Consider the following 21,556-nt stretch of genomic DNA (forward strand, 5'->3'; position numbering starts at 1 on the left):
CCAATCCGTGTATTAATATGTAACGCAGCCAATGAGATTGCTGCTAACGAAGAACATTTTCTCCTCGCGGATCACACTTGCGCAGTGATACCTGAACGCTCGAGGTATTATAACGAGTGTACAGACCTCCGATGAGTCAGTCTGCATTAGTCTGCATTAGTCTGTAGTCAAGTTTCAGTCTGCGCCTAATAAGATTATCGTATTCCTGTACATAGCCATGAAGATAAATGTATAGACACTTTGTCAAGTATCAGAGATATGTGAGAATAAGATTAATGTACCAAGACCAAAGGAACTTCAGATTGTCAATCGTAAACAGCATCCAGAATCAAGTTACGTAATATCTATGATTTTTATTATTTTAATAAATGTGTGTGAAAATTAATCAAGTTCTGTTTAAAGTTGGTCACCGTCAATCTGCTGCTCTAAGCGTGCAAGTGGCATTTCTATCATCTGACCTAACAGCAGAAGATAAACACGCCACGATAAGACCACAAGACATATTGCTGACACTCGCCTACTTCGTTAGAGCGAAAAGGCAAATAATCTGATAGTGTGTGTACCGAAGGTCTTACAGTACACACACCACGATGTGGATATGTTCCAAGAAAAGGAACAGATGGGGGAAAGGAATCAGGTTGTAGAGGACCTGTGTGGGGGCTGGGAGGCGTATACGGGAGGCAAGGTGAGTGCATGGCGCTCGAGGATCACTCACACTGGGAAAATCTTAGAAATAACATAGTGTTCCGACTGGTGAGCGTAGCTTACAAAATACAGCTCTCGATTTTATAGTTCCAAAAGAACAACCATTTCTTGAGACATAGCGTTTTTTTTAGATAATATCGTAATACGAGGGGCGTTCAATAAGAAATGCGGCACTTTTTTACCTCGGACAGTTGCGGAATTTGTTGTGAGACATCGTAAAACTTTCTCGCTTTATCCCCTGGAATTACATGAAGTTCTAATAGGTGGTGGCACCATACGTAGCCTTCAAATGGTATCTAACAGAGCTACGTTCCAAGCTGAGTACTGTCATTGAGTTTCTGAAAATCAGAGCATAGCAGATATTCATAGGCGCTTGCAGACTGTCTACGGAGACCTGGCAGTGAACAAAAGCACGGTGAGTCGTTGAGCGAGGCGTCTGTCGTCACCGCAGCAATATCGCGCAAACCATCCGATCCCTCGGGTGCCGGCCGAGCGGACACAGCGGTGACTTCCGCAAAGTTGAAACTTGTGTACACTTTCAAATGGTTCAAATGGCTCTGAGCACTATGGGACTTAACATCTGAGGTCATCAGTCCCCTAGACTTAGAACTACTTAAACCTAACTAACCTAAGGACATCACACACATCCATACCCGAGGCAGGATTCGAAGCTGCGACCGTAGCGGTCGCGCGGTTCAAGACTGAAGCGCCTAGAACCACTCGGCCACGCCGGCCGGCGTGTACACTTTCATTCGAGGTGATTTATGGATTAGAATATGACAACTGGCTGCTCAACTGGACGTCTCCGTTGGTAGTGCTGACACACTCGTCCACCAGTTGGGGTACTCAAAGATGTTTGCCCGTTGGGTTTCTCGCCGCCTAACGGAAGGCCATTAAGAGCAATGATTCCCATCTGTGCGGAATTGCTTGTGCCTTACAAGGCTGATCATGACAATTTTGTCGAACGTCGTCATAGACGATTAAACATGGATTCATCACTTCGAACCAGAAACAGGAGGAGGATATTGTCTAACATCCCGTCGACAACGAGGTCATTAGAGACGGAGCATAAGCTCGGGGTAGGGAAGTATGGGGAAGAAAATCGGCCGTGCCCTTTCGAAGGAACCATCCCGCCATTTACCTGAAAGGATTTAGGGGAATCACAAAAAACCTAAATCAGGATGGCCGGAGACGGGATTGGACCGTCGTTCTACCGAATGAGAGTCCATAGTGCTAACCACTGCGCCACCTCGCTCGATGAACCAGAAACAAAACAGCAATCCATAGAGTGGAGCCACACCATCTCGCCTCCGAAGGAAACTTTCAAAGCCGCACCCTCAGCCTGTTAAGCCATAGCGACGGTCTTATGGGACTCGGTTGGGGTTATGCTGTTTGATGTCGTGCTCGTGTTGCAATGAGCAACTCCGAAGTGTAATGTGCTACCCGCAAGAAAGTGAAGAAACGACTTCAGCGTGTTCGTCGCCACAAACATGGAAATGAACTTCTTCTTCAAGACAATGCAAGGCCTCACACAAGTCTGGGCACCCGAGAAGAGCTCAAAAAACTTCACTGTACTGTTCTCCCCACCTAGCGAGGTGGCGCAGCTTTTAGCACACTGGACTCGCATTCTGTAGGACGACGGTTCAAACTCGCGTCCGGCCATCCTGATTTAGGTTCTCCGTGGTTTCTCTAAATCGCTTCAGGCCAATGGTGGGATGGTTCTTTTGAAAGAGCAGGGACGACTTCCTTCCCCATTCTTCCCTAATCCGATGGGACAGATGACCTCGCTGATTGGTCTCCTTACCCAAACCAACCAACTGTTCTTACTCACCTATCTTACAGCCCGGATCCCGCACATTTCGAGTTCCGTCTGTTTGGCCCAATGAAGGATGCACTCCGCGGGAAAAGTACGTGGATGGTGGGGAGGTTAGTGAGGCGGAAAGACGTTGCTTCCGACCTCCACCAGTAGAGTGGTACCATGCGAGGATACAAGCCCTCCCTGTATGGTGGCGCGAGACCGTAGCATCGAACGGAGATTATGTTAAAAAACAGGATTTTGTAGCCAAAAGAGTGGGAACTGATATGATGTATTGGAGTCCTGAACAAAGCCAACATTCATTCAGAAAAAAAGTGTGCATTACTTCTTGAACATCTCTCGTAATGCAGTTCATCATTTTCACTGTGTAAATACCTGAAATGTCGAGTAGCTGGCATATTCATCTACCTGAATTCACATAAAGTGTTTCGACATATCCTTTAAAAAATGTACTTTTCATTTTAAACACACTAATATTAAGTACATGGTTAAATGAATTGGAATTTTGCATCTCACTTGCCTCCGCTCTCCTCTAAGGCGGCAACGATTATTTGATGCTTACTTTATGTTAAACGCTTCTACTTGTTAATAACAACATTTCGGACAAATATGACATAGCTGTTTGACACAGTGTTGATCATTTTATAATGATGCGTAGTATTTGGAGAACTTTGAAATTCAGTTATACAGAAAAAAAACATCGATTGTCTTAACGCGCCGGCTTTGCGGGTCATTTGGACGAACGCTTGCAAGCGGTATATATCGAAGGTGCGAGTGTCAAGGAGCCAGCTATGGCTTTTGTTGACACGACGACAAGTACAACGACAAAAAATGAATGATATGGATTTTGTGTACAGGCTGCCAAATAATCTCCATTTCAAATTATCAGTTTTTCAAATGTTTGTTTTAATCATGCGGCTAGCAAATAATACCTTAACTCAAAATTTAAGTTCCAGAGAAAGACTGTTAAATGACAGATATTCTCACAGATATATGGCTCAGGGAAAAAGTCCCTGAAGACTGTGAATATTCCATAATTCTCCCTTTACATAATAAAGGAACTGAAACAGACTTCAATAACTAAAGTGGCAATGCCCTGCCAACGTTTACTTACAAAACCTTTTCAAAAATCTTGCTCAGGAGCCTAGAAGCACTAACAGACCACCCAACAGGCAGGCTAAATATCAGGCAGGATTTATGAAAAGTAGATTATGTGTAGAACAAATTCCCAGTCTCAAGGCCGTCTTACAAATCCGCAAGGGGGGGGGGCAAATGGGGAGCATCTTTATTGACTTCGAAAAATTCATTTGATTCGTTAAACAGGCAGGCACTGTTCAATCCGTGCAAGGGTTCAGAGTAGATATAAAAACAACGTAACTGATCAAACAAACATTCACCATGTTAAAAGTTAAATTCTTAGGCAAAATATCCAAAACTTTTGAACAGAAAATAATCAAAACCGGGATAATAAGTAAAAGGAATAGTTATTCACCGACTACGCCAAAATAAAATTCATTTGGAGTGCTTAGCCCACGCGAACGACCCAGCAATTGTCTCCAACAATAGAAAAGATGTTATTCACTCCCTAGGAAAAATTAATAAAGTTAATGCCGCAAACTGACTCCGAATCGTGTGCCTAAAAACTAAATACGTGGAAGGAACTCCTATGTATCTTGATGGACAAAGTATAATAATGCGGTGAAAAATATTAGGAACTTGAATTTAGCTACCAAGAGGAACTCATCCAGTCTTCAGCTTTAAATCGCGAAGTAAACAAAAACGTTAGAAAGGGCCTAGAGAAAAGCCTAAACCAGATGTAACGAAAAATCAATATCCCGTAACGCAAAACTGCGATACTGCACAATAATAATTGAACTGAAAGCATTATACGGTTAGAAAATCTTGATAATTCGAGATAGTTGGCCAGTTCAAAACACAGAATATCAAGAAAGATCCATTCGAAGGACAAGTTTTGGTCCCATCTGCACAGGTAGAGTCTTATGGGAAAACTCTCAGTAGTTATATCTGCATACTGAAAAAATCTGTGATAATTTCAGGAAGAGACGATTAATATATTATGATCACTTTCTCAGAATGATGACAGGCTAACCGAAAGAATTCTCAAATTTATCGTATCACTGAAATTTTAAAAGGACCCGCCCTTTCCAGTTGAAAAAAATCTATAGGAAAGTGGTTGCAGGACGATGAAATCAGATTAGATAACAAAGTGTTGGACATCCACACCTCGTCACAGAACGTGGAGGTCGGAGGAGTGCTCGCTCTGTAAAGCACGATAGGCGACACCTTTGGCAGTCTGACGACAGAGTACTACGCTGGTATATGCACAGGTCTTTCGACGCAAAACGTTCAGTGTACGTTTTTGAACATGGAACTCCGCAACAGTTGATACCGACGTGTTGCAGTGGGCAGGGGCTGATGGCGACTCAACATTGAATTAATGGAAACGATCAACCTGGTCGCATGAACCGCGTTTCTGGTTACAGTAGGTCGATGGTTGTGCCCCGTTAGGACGTCATCCAGGCGAGCGTCTGCTTGAATCGTGCACCGCGAAACGGACGCAGGACGGTGGCGGTTGGATTATATTATTGGGGACGGTCAAGTGGGCTTCCACCGTACCTGTGGTAGTAATCGAAGAAACCACACAGTTGTGAACTACGTAAACATTTTTGTTGGTCACCAACATCACATTACACTTGTCGTCTTCCTAGAGGGCGATCGCATTCGCCAGCAGAACAACTGTCCGTGTCAGAAGGCCAGAATCATGCCAAAGTTATTGAGGAGCATCACAGTGAACTCGTCTTAATGTCTTGGTCACCAAATTCGCCTGATCTGATCCTTATGCAACACACCTGGTACGCTATCGGCCCAGCTCCACGCCTATAAACTCCGGCCAGCATGCTGAATACTGAGAAAATCTCTGGCGTTTTCAGAAAGAGACGATTAATATTTTATGGTCATATTCGCAGATGCATGATGATACGATAACTGCAAGAATTCTCAGTTTTGTCATCTCAGTGAAAACTAAAACCAATTGGCTCTTTGGAACTGAAAAACATCTGAAAACATCTGCAGGAAATTGGCCTCACAGGTGACAGGGTACAAAATAGATGTATATTCAGAACGCTCGTCGAGAATCGTCAACTTTCAGACCAACCGAGAACTGGAAACAACAGAAATTGGCAATACGGAAGTGTTCGATTCCGCCCGTCTGCTTTGACCCGTGGCCACATCAATGTGGCGGACACACCTATTCCCAGTGTATTCCGTATGGCAACCACAAAGTCACTAAATACACCCATGGACAAAGATATTTAACCAAGCGAAATATTTCATTTCAGAAACAAAATGAAACTAATGGGGCGGAAAGTAGAGGGTCTTGGACGGGGACAAGCTAAATATACAATAAGAATGTTACCATTCTAAAACAAAACCGGAAAATAAACTATAAATCCTCGACAATAAACCGAACCAAAAAAACACTAAAATATCCGGAATCGAATATTTCATTTGACATATATAGCTCAAAGGAAATCAACGATGCCAGGCACCCCACTGCCCCCCTCTCCCACACACAAACCAAAGAAAACAAAATAACCATTACTGAAACCCACTGAAAACATTACCGCATACAGATGCACTCGGTTTGAGAAGCAGAGATTTGGCTCAATGTTGTAATTTCCGCGCAATCCTGACACTTCGCACATTCCGCCAAGCGGCCATGTAACTGGATAACTTTAATTGTATAAGCCGTATTGTCAACCATAGCAACAACCAACCAATGACTAGTAAGCTTTGTTGTAACATCCATAAATAGTACCAAACCAAAGTAAAAAATCTTTCAAGCCATTAACAACGCGACGAACTAACAACTTCAAAACCAAAAATAGATCGGTAGCGAATAACTAACGACTCTGAAATAACATACTGCCAAGGCAGCAAAAAACAAACTACCACAACATCGAGTAACACGGAGCACTAAGGTCAGTACCGCACTAACATCACTCACAAGTAATTTAGAAACAAACAGCACACACAGAGTGCGCCACCGCTTACTACAACACGCTCTTTGAAAACACAATCTATTTCTAACACGCTGCGTCTCAATGACTTCACACAACACAAGACAGTTACGTCACGGGTCACAGCAGACGGGTGGACTCTGACTCTCGTATTAACCCCAGGAATTTGGCAGAAGAACGTCACTGAACGTTGGCGAAAAGATAAATAAAAAATTAATGGGGACTGCGTGGTCTGTTCGTAAACATCTGGTGCCCCATACCACCGTAAACCTACCAAGGGCGTTTCGAATCCAGGTAACGCAGAATCGCTACTGTATTGTGCTCTAAAAGTGGACCAGCATGCTCTTAAACAGGTGGCCAGATTGCTCTGTCTCGTCAATGTATACATAAGATGTTGGACGTGTCAGATCATAACTTACAGCATTGGAACAATAAAATATATTTGTAATGCGAAGAGTGGAATTGTTGAGTCCAGTGGGTAGCAAACAGAGGATCAACTGATACTGTGTTAATAACGCTTCGCTCATTTGGTCATATCAATTATGACAACAAGGACTTGAATGATTAAACAACCGAATCTACAGCCGACCGGACTTTTGAGTGTTTATGCTGCGCTGAATCGCATCACAGTAGTAGAAATTCAGCAGGGCTAATGACTTGGCTATATTTTTTGGTCTACTTGGGGTGAGAATACTTCGTCAATTGTTTAAATCTCATTTAAGCAAGTGTTGCTCTGCAACAGTCATTCTGACGAATTTTTTCTTCTCATCCTGTATTAGGCAGACCTCTTGTACTGTTTTATAGTAACTGCAAGGAGTCTTAGAGAAACTGCTTCATGAGAGTTCACTGATCACATTTGGGTGAGATATAAGGATCATCTGTTACTTTCTTGAGTTTACTGCGAGGCCCAGATTTTAGAAATCCTGAAACTCTGCATACACACCTTTCAAGCTTGATATGACACAAGCTCACAGGGCTGGTATTTATATACAGCTGTATTTAATCAGCATAAAGCCATAGTTAAAAGAATGTAACGCAGATGCAGCATCTTTGATATATACAGTATATTGAGACAGCTGAATGTCTATTACATATACCAAAATTTAGGTCCTTCTGTGTCGTTCTTCGCAGCATATTAAGCCTTTGGAGTAATCCCAAACCATTTTATATTCCGGCAACCGCAGCTGTTGAGTGTCAGTAAGAACTCCGATTACAGCTGGTAAAAGTGTTTATTAAAACACGACCGGTTCCGCGGCTTCGAGTCGCATCATCAGGTGAACCTACACGGTAAAAAGCAAAGTACAGTGTTACCACATCTTGTGCGTATTAAAATCAATAAAGTGATGTCTAAAATATACTCACAACGTTAAAACATCACAGGCATACTCATTGCTCGTAGTCAGAATTTACTATTCAGAGAATATCGTCGATACTATGGAGAGCGAAAGATAAAGCAGACATGTTCCATTCTTTAAAATTTGCCTGCATCTGAAAAGAAAAAAGAAAATATTTTATAATGAGCGGACGCAATTTTTTTTTTCTTTTTTTAACGAGGCCAGACTGGCGATAAAGAATTGTCAGTGCTAACATGATTAGTCGCGGCACATGGAAATTTCCATGTGGAAAGTATCAGGTGACAGTGTCTTACCAGTATGATAACAGGGCACGTCAGCGCAGGACAGGCAAAAATAGCCCGAACGAACGACAAAGAGAGACTAGCTAGCTGGCGGAACGCAAGCTATCCATGTGGACAGTGTGACGTCATATACTGATGAATAGGAGCGCTGGGTCGCTACTACTACAAGCGAGCATAATACGGAATTTTATTACATGCTAATACGTAATCATAGAAACTATCGAAATTAGCCAGAGTGCTACGCTGTTTTAATTCCAGTTGGTAATTGTGCGTTTCTTTTTATGACTAAAAGTTTCCACATTCTCTGATATATTCAAAATATGGCTTTTTTCTTTTTCCTGAAGTATTTTTAAATTTTATGAAGGGCTTGTGATGCTGTGGCCCTCAGTGCGTAAGTGCGCTGTTAAGCAAATCGCGGGTTATTTAAGTTATGGTGTTCCTGAAATCTTCGCCGAAATGAACTACCGGTTTGTCCTATTTATTTCTTAGGACAATGATTGCTTGTAGTGCAGTATACACCCACTCCATTATGTTTATTCATCAAAGCTTTTTCCCTGTGTCTGAGTTTTCTGCCTACATCTGAAAATGTAAAATGCACTGGAATAATGTTTTTGGATTTCATACGTCTGCCAGTTTTTTCGGATATTGCATCCAGATATGGTATTCTACAAAAAATATGACCTTACTTTGCCTGCTCGGCTGGTCTAAGCGTTATAAAAGCTGCCTCTAATCCGCTATGGAAAGGAAGATTTCTCTTTTTCAATATACTTACGTTAACAAATTCTGGATAGTAACCATTTTGTACGCTATATACTGTATAACCTCATATTCAGCCACTTGAGCTTCTCTTGTAAGGAGCACTTCATACATACCATTTAACATGGCTCGGTATGCTGCTGATTTATATTTCATTGGGTGACATGTCTGCCTGTGTATCTCATTCTGTTTATAAGCTGTTTCATAATTTTTTATGCTTTGGAATAGTAAATACACAAAAATTTTTGTGTGTAAATAACAGCCAACATTCTGAATTCCACAGGAAGATGGATCTAAGGAAACGTGAATGACGTAATTTAGTGTTTACAAGACCAATTCCGTGGTTCTTGTTTTGCATTTAGATCCCGGTGTTCTGTTAAAGAGAAAAGAGCATAGTTTCTGCTCGAAACTACGCTAAACAGAGTGATAAACATGTGACAATCCTGACAAGCATGAGCGGCGTGTTGACATGAGTGTGTTTTGTTTGCAGATCCAGTACACCGGCGCCAGCATGAACCCAGCGCGGACGTTCGGCCCGGCAGTCATCACCAGCTACTGGGACAACCATTGGGTACGTATACACTTGTGGAAAACGTATTTCTCCTGTTTCCTAATCCTAGAACTAAGCTCTTGGAAAATAAGAAAAAGAACGAAGCTAGGGAGAGCTGACCTGAAACATTTGAAGAAATAGGTGTTTTCCCAATTCTCTATAAACCGCTTTGGCAGCAGCATTGGGAATGTACAGAGAAAGAAACTATCTTCTCGTGGCGTCATGTGGTTGTATCTCAAGGCGTAAGCATAAAGGCTTGGAACGTCTGAGAGAGGGCTAAAGACCTGCAGTGAAATACGTCGCCACTTTAAAAGTAGCATACGTTGTAGAGTTACAATGTGGGCCTTAGTTTGAAAATTTCCATAATTCTGGTAATATTCATTCACAGTCGTGTAGTAGAACTATCACAAAGTTGCCAGTTTTAATTCCCTTATATCGCAGAGTCAGAGAAGAAAAGTGTAAATAATATGAATTGTGATTGAACATACGGCGATGTGCTGCAACTGTTAAACTGAAGTGTATGGGAAGCCTAGAAATATTCCGTAATATCTCGTCGAAATTTTCATTGTAATAGTAGGTTTCATCAGAATAATTAAACGTTAGTGTCTGCCTCCTTAGCTGAGTGGTCTGCATGTCTAGCTGATTTACACCTGGCCCGGGTTAGATTCTTGGCCGAAGCTTATCTCCCATCGGGGACTGGATGTTTTGTTCTTCTCATCATCATTCCATCATCATCGACACACTAGTCGTCCAATGTGGCGTCAACTGAAAAGACGTGCAACTCGGCGGCCGAACGACCCCGGATAGGGACTCCCGGCCATCCGTGCCATACTATCATTTCATTTCGTTAAAAGTTAGTCTTGAAGGACAACGTTTTTTATATCTAACCAGTTTTAGAGTAAGACATTCAGATTTAATGCATGTCCATTAACTGAAGTGACACATTTGTGCAATAGTTAATGAAAAGAAAGCTTGTGAGAAAGACTCCTTCCATCTTGATTTAGATTTTCCATTGTTTCCGTAAATCAGATATACTGAAAGCTGCGATCAATACTTAACCACTCGATGTTCGAGAGCTGCCTACAGCATTCTTCCAACTTAGTACATAACCCACCTCGAATGGCTTCGCTGTCTACCTGCCTCTCCTATTGGGGAATTTTTCGTAGGTACTAGTTGTCAACAGTACGATGAGACGAAGATTTTGAAAAAGAAAACCACCACGTACCACCGCTCAACAAGAGACCAAATATATTTATTTCTGTTTATTCACTTTTTTATCTTGGCAAAATGAAAGCCATCTGGCTCTCTCCAGCATCCAACCAGGCATCCTATATGTTTTGCATAATATTTATCACGACACACATGTAAAAAAAGGTCTTACTTCTTATGTGGAATCCAACACTTGGAAATAATTTGACATAAATAATGGAAAACCGAGCGAGGTGGCGCAGTGGTTAGCACACTGGACTCGCATTCGGGAGGACGACGGTTCAATCCTGCGTCCGGCCATCCTGATTTAGGTTTTCCGTGATTTCCCTAAATCGCTCCAGGCAAATGCCGGGATGGTTCCTTTCAAAGGGCACGGCCGACTTCCTTCCCCGTCCTTCCCTAATCCGATGAGACCGATGACCTCGCTGTCTGGTCTCCTTCCCCAAACCAACCAACCAACCAACCAACCAAATAATGGAAACAGTAGCAGTCACATCAGAGGGAAAAACACAGATTATATTCGTTCGTTAAAAGTAGAACAAAGATAAATTACAGGCTGGTTGGTTTAAATTGTGAGCACTGGTAGGAATGGAAGTGGAAAGAGGGTGGGAGGGGGACAGAAGAGGAACTTAATAGAACACAAATAAAGCACATAACGTGGATGGCTGACAAACGCGGAGGAAGAGGAGTGTAACTGACAGAAATGAAAACATTTACTCTACTGCCTGACAGAAACAACTGGCCATATACAGGGTGTCGAGAAACAGTCAGAAAAGCTGTAAGGGTGTTGCAGAGTAGTCTGTGCTGATGAATAACTGTTAAGAAAAAAAATGGGTACTTTGCATCGTTTCCGAGATACGAGGGTAATACCAAAAGTAAGGTCTCCTAGTTTTTTATAAGTACATAGACCTGTTTATTTCTGCAATGGTTTACATCAGTTTACAGCTTGAACATTTAGATATTTTTCGACATAATCACCATTTCGGTCGACGCATTTTTGTAGACGCTGTGGCAGTTTTTGTATGCCCATGTCATACCAGCTTGCCGCCATGCTGTTCAGAAAGTTATGAACCTCTTCTTTCACCTCGTCATCGGAGCCGAATCGCTTTTCCGGCCAAATGTTCTTTTAACTTAGGGAATAGGTGATAGTCACTGGGCGCCAAGTCAGGACTATAGGGTAGGTGGGTGACTATGTTCCACTGAAACTGTTGCAGGAGAGCAACGGTTTGCCGAGCGATGTGTGGGCGAGCGTTGTCATGGAGAATGTGTACGCCCTTGCTCATCATTCCTATTCTCCAGTTCTGAATTGCCCGTTTGAGTTTGTTCAGAGTCCCACAGCACCTGTTAGAGATCATCCAGGGTGCTCCGACGATCTTCGCGCATGCTTTGCTCCACCTTCAACACCGTCTCCTCAGAAATTGACGGTCTCTCGCTCCTTTATTCGTCGTGAATTTCGATCCGACCAGCTGCAAACTCTCTACACCACTTACGAACATTTTTGACATCTATGCACGACTCACCATACACTTCCGTCAATTGTCGATGGATTTCAATCGGCGCAGTTCGCTTTGCGTTCAAAAACCGAATAACTGCGCGCAATTCGCACTTGGCGGTAACATCCAACGTGAGCTCAATTCTCAACGCGGCGTGTGCATGTTTACACACAGCACGCGAATCACTCTTCATAACAGTGTGACCTACTGCCACACAAACAGAGTTCTATACCTATAGAAAAATAGGAGACCTTACTATTGGGATTACCCTCGTAATTAGCATTGAAGTTAGCCGATCAGGCCGTTGCGTGCGCAAATTCAAGCGCCCCGCCAGAGACGGTGTCGGCAAACGTGTTCTGTGTTTGGTTTCCTAAAACCGAACAAGAGAGCGATGGAAACATATGACATGCGACGGTAGTAAGGATCGAACACGAGCCAAAGTCTGCGCAGTCTCGTGCACAGTCATCAACACTATGAGTACAACTGACACAGATTGTATCTGGTGGGCCGCTTGAATTTAGGCGTTTAACGGCCTCATCGGCTAACTTCAATGCTAATTATCCCGGAAACGGCGAAATATATGGAATTTTTTTCTTAACAATTATTTTTCAGCACAATCTACCGTGCTACAGCCTTACAAGCCTTTCAGGCTGTTTCTGACCAGCCTGTATGTTAACTTTTAAGGAAAATTTGACGTTGGCAAAAGGAATGCTTCAGATGCTTATTAAACTCAATAAATCATTGTATTGTGAGCAGAGTGCAAGGCAGCACGTTCCAGAGGCGTACAGCAGCAACAGAGAAAGAACTGTTTTGTCGATGGGCTCAGCTAGAGTACTAGATAAGTGAGATCTTGTGTTGCGATTATGATGACATAATAGGTACTTCATTTCTGATATGAGGTGCATGCGCACTAAACAGCAGGTGAAGTACACATACTATACGCTAGTTTGGTAACCTGTCTGAGCGCCATGATGTTAACTGGGCGTATGATGTACTGACGTGGTCAAAGAGACGGATGTTGTAGGGGTGACTCACGTAAGCTCTCTAACTGTATAAGGCTTTTGCTAGTCGTGCAGTGTGGGACTACACCGAAATAGTTGAGGTACACAGAATAATTATTGCACAAGCTTACATCACAATCTTCAACTTGGAAACTGTCTAATCACGGAGCGTAATAACTGTAAAGGGAGATTAATGCTTCAAAACAGTAAGCAGTTTCAAACGGATGTTGGTTGCAGCAGTTACGCACATATGAAGTAGCTTTCACAGGATAGACTTGGGTGGAGGACAGCATCAAACTAGTCTTTGGACCGAGGACCACAACAACAACAAAAAAACGACAACAACAACAGCAACAACAACACGTTTCACAATCGAAACTTCTGGAGGACATACAGGCAAGCGGAAATCAACCTTCGTGTAGCGACATTATTTTCTTCCAAGCTGAGATTTTCATCCAAAGTTACAGACAATTTTTTCATTGTTTCGTGACGTTCTCTATGTTTTAGAGAAAATATGTTGAACTTAGGAAAATTCGGCAATTAACTCCCTGAGAATTAGTCGTGAAGAGTAATCTTCCACCTATCAGACTACGACCACCCTTAACCATTACGTGGCAGGCGTTAGTCTCGTCAAATGAATGAGTTCACATTTTCAAGTCCATATATGAATAGAGCCTCATGACGCCCTATTTCCTTTGCCTTTTTGCACGTTGTCTGAAATAAAATTCATTTTCTACAATTCATTCAAAATGAAATAGTGTTAGGTGGAAGGCCTCATAGAATGATATCTACATGACCGGTTTAGAGTTGAATGGGAGGACTTAACTTGATATGGTCCAGTTCGTGGTATGCCATTGCCTTTGTATGTCATTAAATTTATCAGGCCAGTCATATGGGAACGACCCTTAAACAAATGTACACCTTTTAAAGTCTGCGCTTTGTGGATCAGACAGGTAGCAGGGGCGTATCGCGTATTTATAATGAATAATATAAAACAAGCAAAACATTTTCTTCCCACTTTTAGCTGAAGTATTTGAAATGTAATCTAAAAAGGCAATCGCAGTTTCAAAACTTTATCTGAATCTTGAACTACTACGTAGTGATAGCATATCGAATCACTTGTTAATTTTCTAAAATGCTCACTTCAAGTGAATGTTTATTCATGTAATCTTAGAAACACACCAAAACATATTTTTTCGCAAAAAGCCTTACGCACCTGAATCCTAGAAATCCCCACTACCATCGTTCATTCCAAAATCCAACTTAATACCTGGTGAAGGTTTACAGTACTTGTGCTAGACATGAGAAGTACCACTTGCATGAACATTATGTTCATCACTGAACACATTGCGATGACAGTCATCAACAGTCAATGCTTCCCAGTCAAGCACCACTCCAAAAGTTTAACGAGAGCCTGCCCTTAGTGCGGGGTGACACATAATGCTAAAGCGAGTCCATTATTTGTTCCCGGTCGGCAGGCGCAGGTGAAGAGGAGTTGCGATGTACTTGGTCCACTATTCGACTGTCATCCCTTGTGGTAGTCAGATGTGGTCGCGTTCCCACTGTAGCCGCCACCACACTTCTATAACATGAAGTAGATTCATTAATTCAGAAGCAAGTTGAAGTTTGGGCGGCTGGTCACAATTTCATAGTACGTGGGTCGCTGAGATAGTGACACACTCCAGAGAGAGGTAGCAACGGCAGAATTTAAGTAAACAGTTTTCATGTTACTCATGTGTTATTGTTCTTCGTTGTTGTCGAAAGTTGTAGGCTCGTAATACATGTCTATGGTAGATTCTGAAATGCTCGGTTTCATTTTCGTAAATGCTATGAACACTGGTTGAGTTTCTGTTGTGGAATAGATTTATTTATGGTTATTTCACTTCACAATAAATTAAGTTCAATCTCCATGCTAACGTAACACATACATAGCTCGAACTCCATACTCGTACTGTACAAGAACAAAGATTTACTTATGACAACATGTAGCAAAGAAAATACTATATGCAAAATCATCTTTGGAACTTACATTACAAAAACAGAGTACAACTAATTGTTTATCAGTGCCTATTTTTTAAGAAGTCCATAACAATCATAGTAATTATATAAACTGCTTATATATGTTGACTTTTATACATTTTCGTGTAGCTATTTGGCTGTGGACTTCTGGGTTTTGATTCTTTAACCTGGGAATCAGTCATTTCATACTATTCAAGATCGGTTAGTGCATTTTATCTCTGTAAACCACATCAGGCTACTGTCATATCCGAAAGAAACTATACTTGCAAAGATTTGTTATTGGAATTCATGAGCGTGGTTTTGAACCCGTATGGCGTTAAGCTTTTTAATGTCATGTGGTGTCTTCCGGTGACAGTTATGCGCAATACTGATACCCAATTGTAGTTACCTTAAGTTATGACGTTAGCCGTTTTTTCTTTGCCAGATGTGATTGATAGAGGTACCCAAGTACCCCGTTAGAAGCAGAAGGAAACTGGGCGGATTATGTAGGTATAATATTCAATTAGTCTCTATATGAGTTTCTTACGATTTATTCAACCATTAACTAGCTTAGAGGCAGTGTAGGCTCAGATGGAGCCGTGACACGAGCATCATATGCAATTCTGGGTCATTTGAAACAAAAAAAATGGTTCAAATGGCTCTAAGCACTATGGGACTTAACATCTGAGGTCATCAGTCCTCTAGACTTAGAACTACTTAAACCTAACTAAGGACACCACACACATTCATGCCTGAGGCAGGATTCGAATCTGCGACCGTAGCAGCAGCGCGGTTCTAGGCGCTTCAGACAGGGACGGCGCTGCTGTTACGGTCGCAGGATCGAATCCTGCCTCAGGAATGGGTGTATGTGATGTCCTTAGGTTAGTTAGGTTTAAGTAGTTCTAAGTCTAGGGGACTGATGACCTCAGATGTTAAGTCCCATAGTGCTTAGACCCATTTGAACCATTTTTTGGGTCATTTGCAGTTATGTGCCAGGGTTGTGGCGCTGGAGGAAATAACGGAAATTTAGGTATAAGTTAATGAAATGTTAATGGAATGAAAAGATAGTCATATTTTAAGATATACAGGGTGGTCAGAAAATGTTTGAAACGCTTTAGGGATGTTGCAGGGCAGGTAGTAGTGAGGAATAAAAAATTCGAAACGTTGCGCCGTTTCCTAGTTATTTAGCACTGAAGCTAGCCAATCAGGACGTCGCGCGAGCAAATTCAAGTTTCAGCTAACCAAACAAAGTACTCTTTGGGCAACACCGTTCTGGCAGGCCGCTTGAATGTGGGTGCGCGAGGCCCCGATTAGCTAACTAATTCTTAATGTCTCAGTACAACCTTCCCTGCAACATCCCAAAAAGCGTTTCAGACATTTTTTGACCACCCTGTGCACATTGCCCAGACCCACGGTATCTATGAAAAAATCATACTCATAAACATCTGATTTAAATCACAGTTACAGTTCGTCATTCACAATGGATATAAAGAGTAGGAGGAAACATCTAGATACAACCAACTGTTATGCTTCTGTGAATGATGGCGCTGTGTACTTTCAGAATTGTAAAAGGAAACGTCTCCACTGCTACTCAAGCAAACTAATTGTGCAAACCACGCACAATGTTTCCGTTCTGCGCTGTTCTGCTACTAAACTTGCAGCAAACGTCAAAGTCTTCAGTATCACAAATATTTTTTACGCTGCACATTAACCACTTAGTGGTTAACCTAGGTTGTCATGACAGACTTTTCGCAATTGAAGCTGTTGTCTATGAGGAGGGGCTTTGAAGCAGAACTCACTCGGTTCGTAATAGATTGTCAGCTTGATGCAATGGATAATTCCAAGTTACGCAATTCCAAAACGTGAAAGTAGCGACGTATGGGGATATGAATTATAACTAGCACATTTGTTCATTATTAGGTTAGGCAAATAGAAGGCTGCGGTTTATTGGTTGGATATTGGGAAACAGCAAATTGTCTACAAAACAGGTAGTTTACACCAGTGATCTAAAATAATTAGCTTAATAGCATGTTGGTCCACCTTTGGCACGCAACACAACTGCGATTTTGCGTGCTGTGGATTCCACAAGCCGTTGGTAAGTTTTCGGAGGTATGTTGCACGAGATGCCTACGCACAGGAAGCGCAGTCCCCGTAAATTACAGACCGGTGCTTTGTATTCGCAGAGCTGGCACTAGAAAGCGTCCAAGATATATTTCATCACGGACAAATCAGTAGACTCTGGTGATTAACGTGAGTTCACTATCATGTTCCTCAAACCATTGAAACACGATTCCGGACTTGTGACACGGACAGTTCTCCTGCTGCAAGTTGCCTTCACCACCTGGAAAGACATCGAATATGAACAGATGCAAGTGATTCTGCAGTCATGTTCACACCGTCCACATCCACCATGGTGTCTTCAGTTGCCCCCACATCCTACTGAAACCAAGGTAAATGTCCCCCATATCATAATACTGCTCCTGCTAGCTTTTGTTCATGAAGCGGAGCTTGACTTGGGCAGCCTGTTGCCTGTAAGACAGAGTATTCGGGTGCGATCATCGACCTCGTGCGACAAGAAACATGATTCTCCCAACCAGGTGACACGTTTCCTTTCAATCACTGTTTAATCCCGCCTCCGAAACTAAGGTTACTAATGCACGTCCGTGCGGTTGGGCTCGAATCGGAGGTAACCTGGTTCGAATCCTGGTGGTAGAAGAAATTTTCGATATCAGTTTCTGACGGGCGAAGGGAGGAGAGGTAGTGGTGTAATATTTTTGTTCACCAATATACCGCGTTAAATACCTCCGCAATCTCTCATGAAGTGAGGGTATGTGACACTTTTCATGGTGATCCGTCCGTGTGATGGGGATGTTAAGGTCGGTTGCCCCTTTGGTGCTATTGGAAAGGAGAAGGCTACGAGCTGGCACCAGATTTCACCCCGTCCCTTATCTTATCATCACTATAATACAAGACAGACATCACATCATACTATACACTCACCTACACTCTGCAAATACTTCGACAGAAAAAAAGCCGTGCGGGATTAGCCGAGCGGTCATAGACGCTGCAGTCATGGACTGTGCGGCTGGTTCCGGCGGAGGTTCGAGTCCTCCCGCGGGCATGGGTGTGTGTGTTTGTCCTTAGGATAATTTAGGTTAAGTAGTGCGTAAGCTTAGGGACTGATGACCTTAGCAGTTAAGTCCCATAAGACTTCACACACAGATGAACATTTGAACAGAAAAAAAGCCGCAAGGCCAAGAAGGAGATGTGAGACACAACGGGGTGTTGGTAGGCGTGTTCCTACATCTTAAAGATGATATTTATTCAAATTTCACGCCAGTCACAAAAGATGGTCGCTGCTACTGTCATATGAGGATGCAAATCATGTTTGCTCTAAACACACGTTGGAACGATCATGAACGTTACTTACCTTCGAGATTGGACGCGTTGAGGATGCCTTTAAGGTAACAAAGACGCTATTATCGACAACTCACTGTGTTTGATCGAGGTCGCGCAATAGAGCTACGAAAAGCTGGATGTTCCTTCTGCTATGTTCCAGGAAGACTGGGCAGTAATGTAGCCTCTGCGCGTGATTGCTGGCAGCGTTGGTCGCGGGAATATACGGTCGCACGGAGACCCTGACTGCAAATTTGTACGTTAATCAGGTGATTCGACCTGTTGTGCTGCATTCATGAACAGTACACCAGGAGGCGTTTTCCAACAGGATGATGCTCGTCCATATACCACTGTTGTAACTTAACATGCTTTACAGAGTGTCAACATGTTACCTTCGCCTGCTCGATCACCAGATCTGTCTCCAGTCGAGCACAAATGGGGCATCATCGGACGAGAATTCCACAGTCATCCAAAACAACATTAACTTTCCGTGCAGTATTAATCGAGGTGCATTGGGCGTGGAACTCCATCCCACAAACTGACTTCCGGCACCTGTACTACACAATGCATTCAACATTTTGGGATTACACCGATTATTATTATACCAGAATCTCCACATTTGCAACAGCTTATCTCGCATATACATTTAACCTGTGATCTTGCAGTGTTAATCATTTAAATACGTTACCTACACAAATATATTCCAGAAATTTCATGACTCTACATTAATTATTTTTTGGTGTTGTAATTTTTTCCGTCAGTGTACATATGTGACATAACTCTAACATATCCACAAGGAAAGGGGCCAATATATGTGGAGGAGAAATCCCCTTTTCCAACTAGGCGTATGAATCTGGGATATCCCAGCCAACAACGCCACGCGACATTTACATTTTGAAGCTGTCCAATCGCTATGATGCCTTGTCCATTGAGATAGTAAATGATCATATTGTTGGGTCGACAAGGAAACACGCAGTCGTCGTATGCTGCGTAGCCTCAGCTTTAACAGTGTATACTGAACGATTTGCTCCGAAACATTTGCTGTACTCTGTCGTCAGATCTGTCGCAGATGGCCGCCTATTATATTTTATAGGGCAGATAAGAAACCGACCTCAACGTTCTCTGACGAATCGTGACACCCAACTCCTTGTTGGCTACTCGTTGTTCCACCGTCCTTCAATAACTTTCCTTAGATACGGCAGTAGGAAGCACACAGCCGACAGCGTCCGCCGTTTCCGTGATGATCGTTCCATGGGGCCGGGTTATAACAATCTGACCTTTGTCTTAGTCGCTTATGTCAGCGGATTTCCCCATTTACGGTCCGTATAGCTGCTAGAAAGACTTCCCATTCGTCTCCGCCCCGCTTGCACAGGGTGAACATTAATAATACCGTCAAATTGCAGGGACGGATCCCTGACTGGAAATGCAGGAAAGAAGCTCCGCTGAACGTGTGTCCGGAAATGCATCGTTGCCACGATAGATGGCGCTGACGAATGAAAGTTCCTTTGACTTCGTGTCGTGTGCTCCTTGTGTGTAGCAGACTGCGTGATTGACGCAGCGTTCTGTAGGCAACAGAATGGTTCAGTATTCATGTCGAGAACAGGTCGAGATGGTGTTTGCCTACGGCTAAGCAGATGGAAACGATCGAGAGACAGCATGGTCTCGCGGTTCTAGGCGCGCAGTCCGGAACCGCGCGACTGCTACGGTCGCAGGTTCGAATCCTGCCTCGGGCATGGATGTGTGTGATGTCCTTAGGTTAGTTGAGTTTAAGTAGTTCTAAGTTCTAGGGGACTGATGACCACAGCTGTTAAGTCCCATAGTGCTCAGAGCCAGCACGGCTACACCAAAACAACTACCATCACAGGCACAGATACATCAAACATCCTTTTTGGGCGTTTGTATGATCAAACAGACGATCGCGGGGGGGGGGGGGGGGGGCGGCGGACTGTCCGTACACCAGATTTGGAGGACCCAGTTCCACAGGATATTCAGACGAACCCTCGTACAAGCTCCAGGAAAGTGGCCCGCGAACATGGTGTAAGGCAAAGTACGATTATGTGTATCCTGCATGACAGCCTGCAATGAGTGCGAGGATTATCAGCAGCAGATTTCCCTCTACAGAAAAGATTTTGTCGATTGTTTTTGCATTATCACAGTTATTGATTCTCTTTCTTCAGTCCTCTGTAACGACGAAGCAACCTTTACCAAAACTGGCATCATCAATCCGCATAATCGTCATCTGTGGATTAGAGACAATCCTCGGGGAATGGCGAGGAGTCTCATCAGCATCGGTTCAGCATCAGTATGTGGGCAGGGATTCTTAGCCACTAAATAATTGGTCAGAATATTATTCTATAATGCCTCAACGGAGGAACGTACCTGGACTTCCTCAGAATACTCTGCATGGGATGCTTGAGAATGTGCTTTTGGCAATACGACAGGTTATATGGTTTCTGCATAGCGGAGCACCACCCTACTTCCGCATTACGGTTCGCCGACACCTCACCAACATCTCCCCCGGACGTTGGACAGGACGCGGAGGCCCTGTAGCATGGTCTGCTACATCACAGGACTTAAAACCCCTGGATTTTTATCTCTAAGGGCATCTGAGAAACGTTGTGTATGCTGAACCGGTTTTTTCAACAGCGTTTTCACGACGCCTGTGACGCTATTTGGGGAGAGGCTGGAACCTGCGAAAGAGTGAGGCAATCCTTAATTCGACGTGTGAACGTGTGCACTGCATCCCTTGGAGACCAATTTGAACATTTGTTGTGTCGTGGTTGCGATGCAGCTCTGTGCTGTGTTCCGGGACGATTTGTTGTCGTTGCACGCACACTGTCAATTTCTGGACACGTGTTCATAGGATCTGTTTTCCTCAATATTCAGTCATGAATCTGTCCCTGAAGTTTGTCGGCTTTATTGATGTCCACCCTGTATAGTTTCCGTACCGCGTCAC

The 21,556-nt window shown here is 43.1% G+C and overlaps 1 protein-coding gene across 1 annotated transcript in view; it reads left to right on the plus strand.

The window, feature by feature from the left end:
• LOC124555460 (aquaporin AQPAn.G) overlaps nucleotides 1-21,556 on the plus strand; it is a 169,773-nt gene that overhangs the window by 132,908 nt on the left and 15,309 nt on the right. The window contains exon 5 of the mRNA XM_047129383.1: nucleotides 9,444-9,524. Coding sequence (XP_046985339.1) covers nucleotides 9,444-9,524 — 81 coding nt within the window. The remainder of the gene's footprint in view (nucleotides 1-9,443; nucleotides 9,525-21,556) is intronic.

This window comes from Schistocerca americana, chromosome X, assembly GCF_021461395.2.
Source record: "Schistocerca americana isolate TAMUIC-IGC-003095 chromosome X, iqSchAmer2.1, whole genome shotgun sequence".
Lineage (NCBI taxonomy): Eukaryota > Metazoa > Arthropoda > Insecta > Orthoptera > Acrididae > Schistocerca > Schistocerca americana.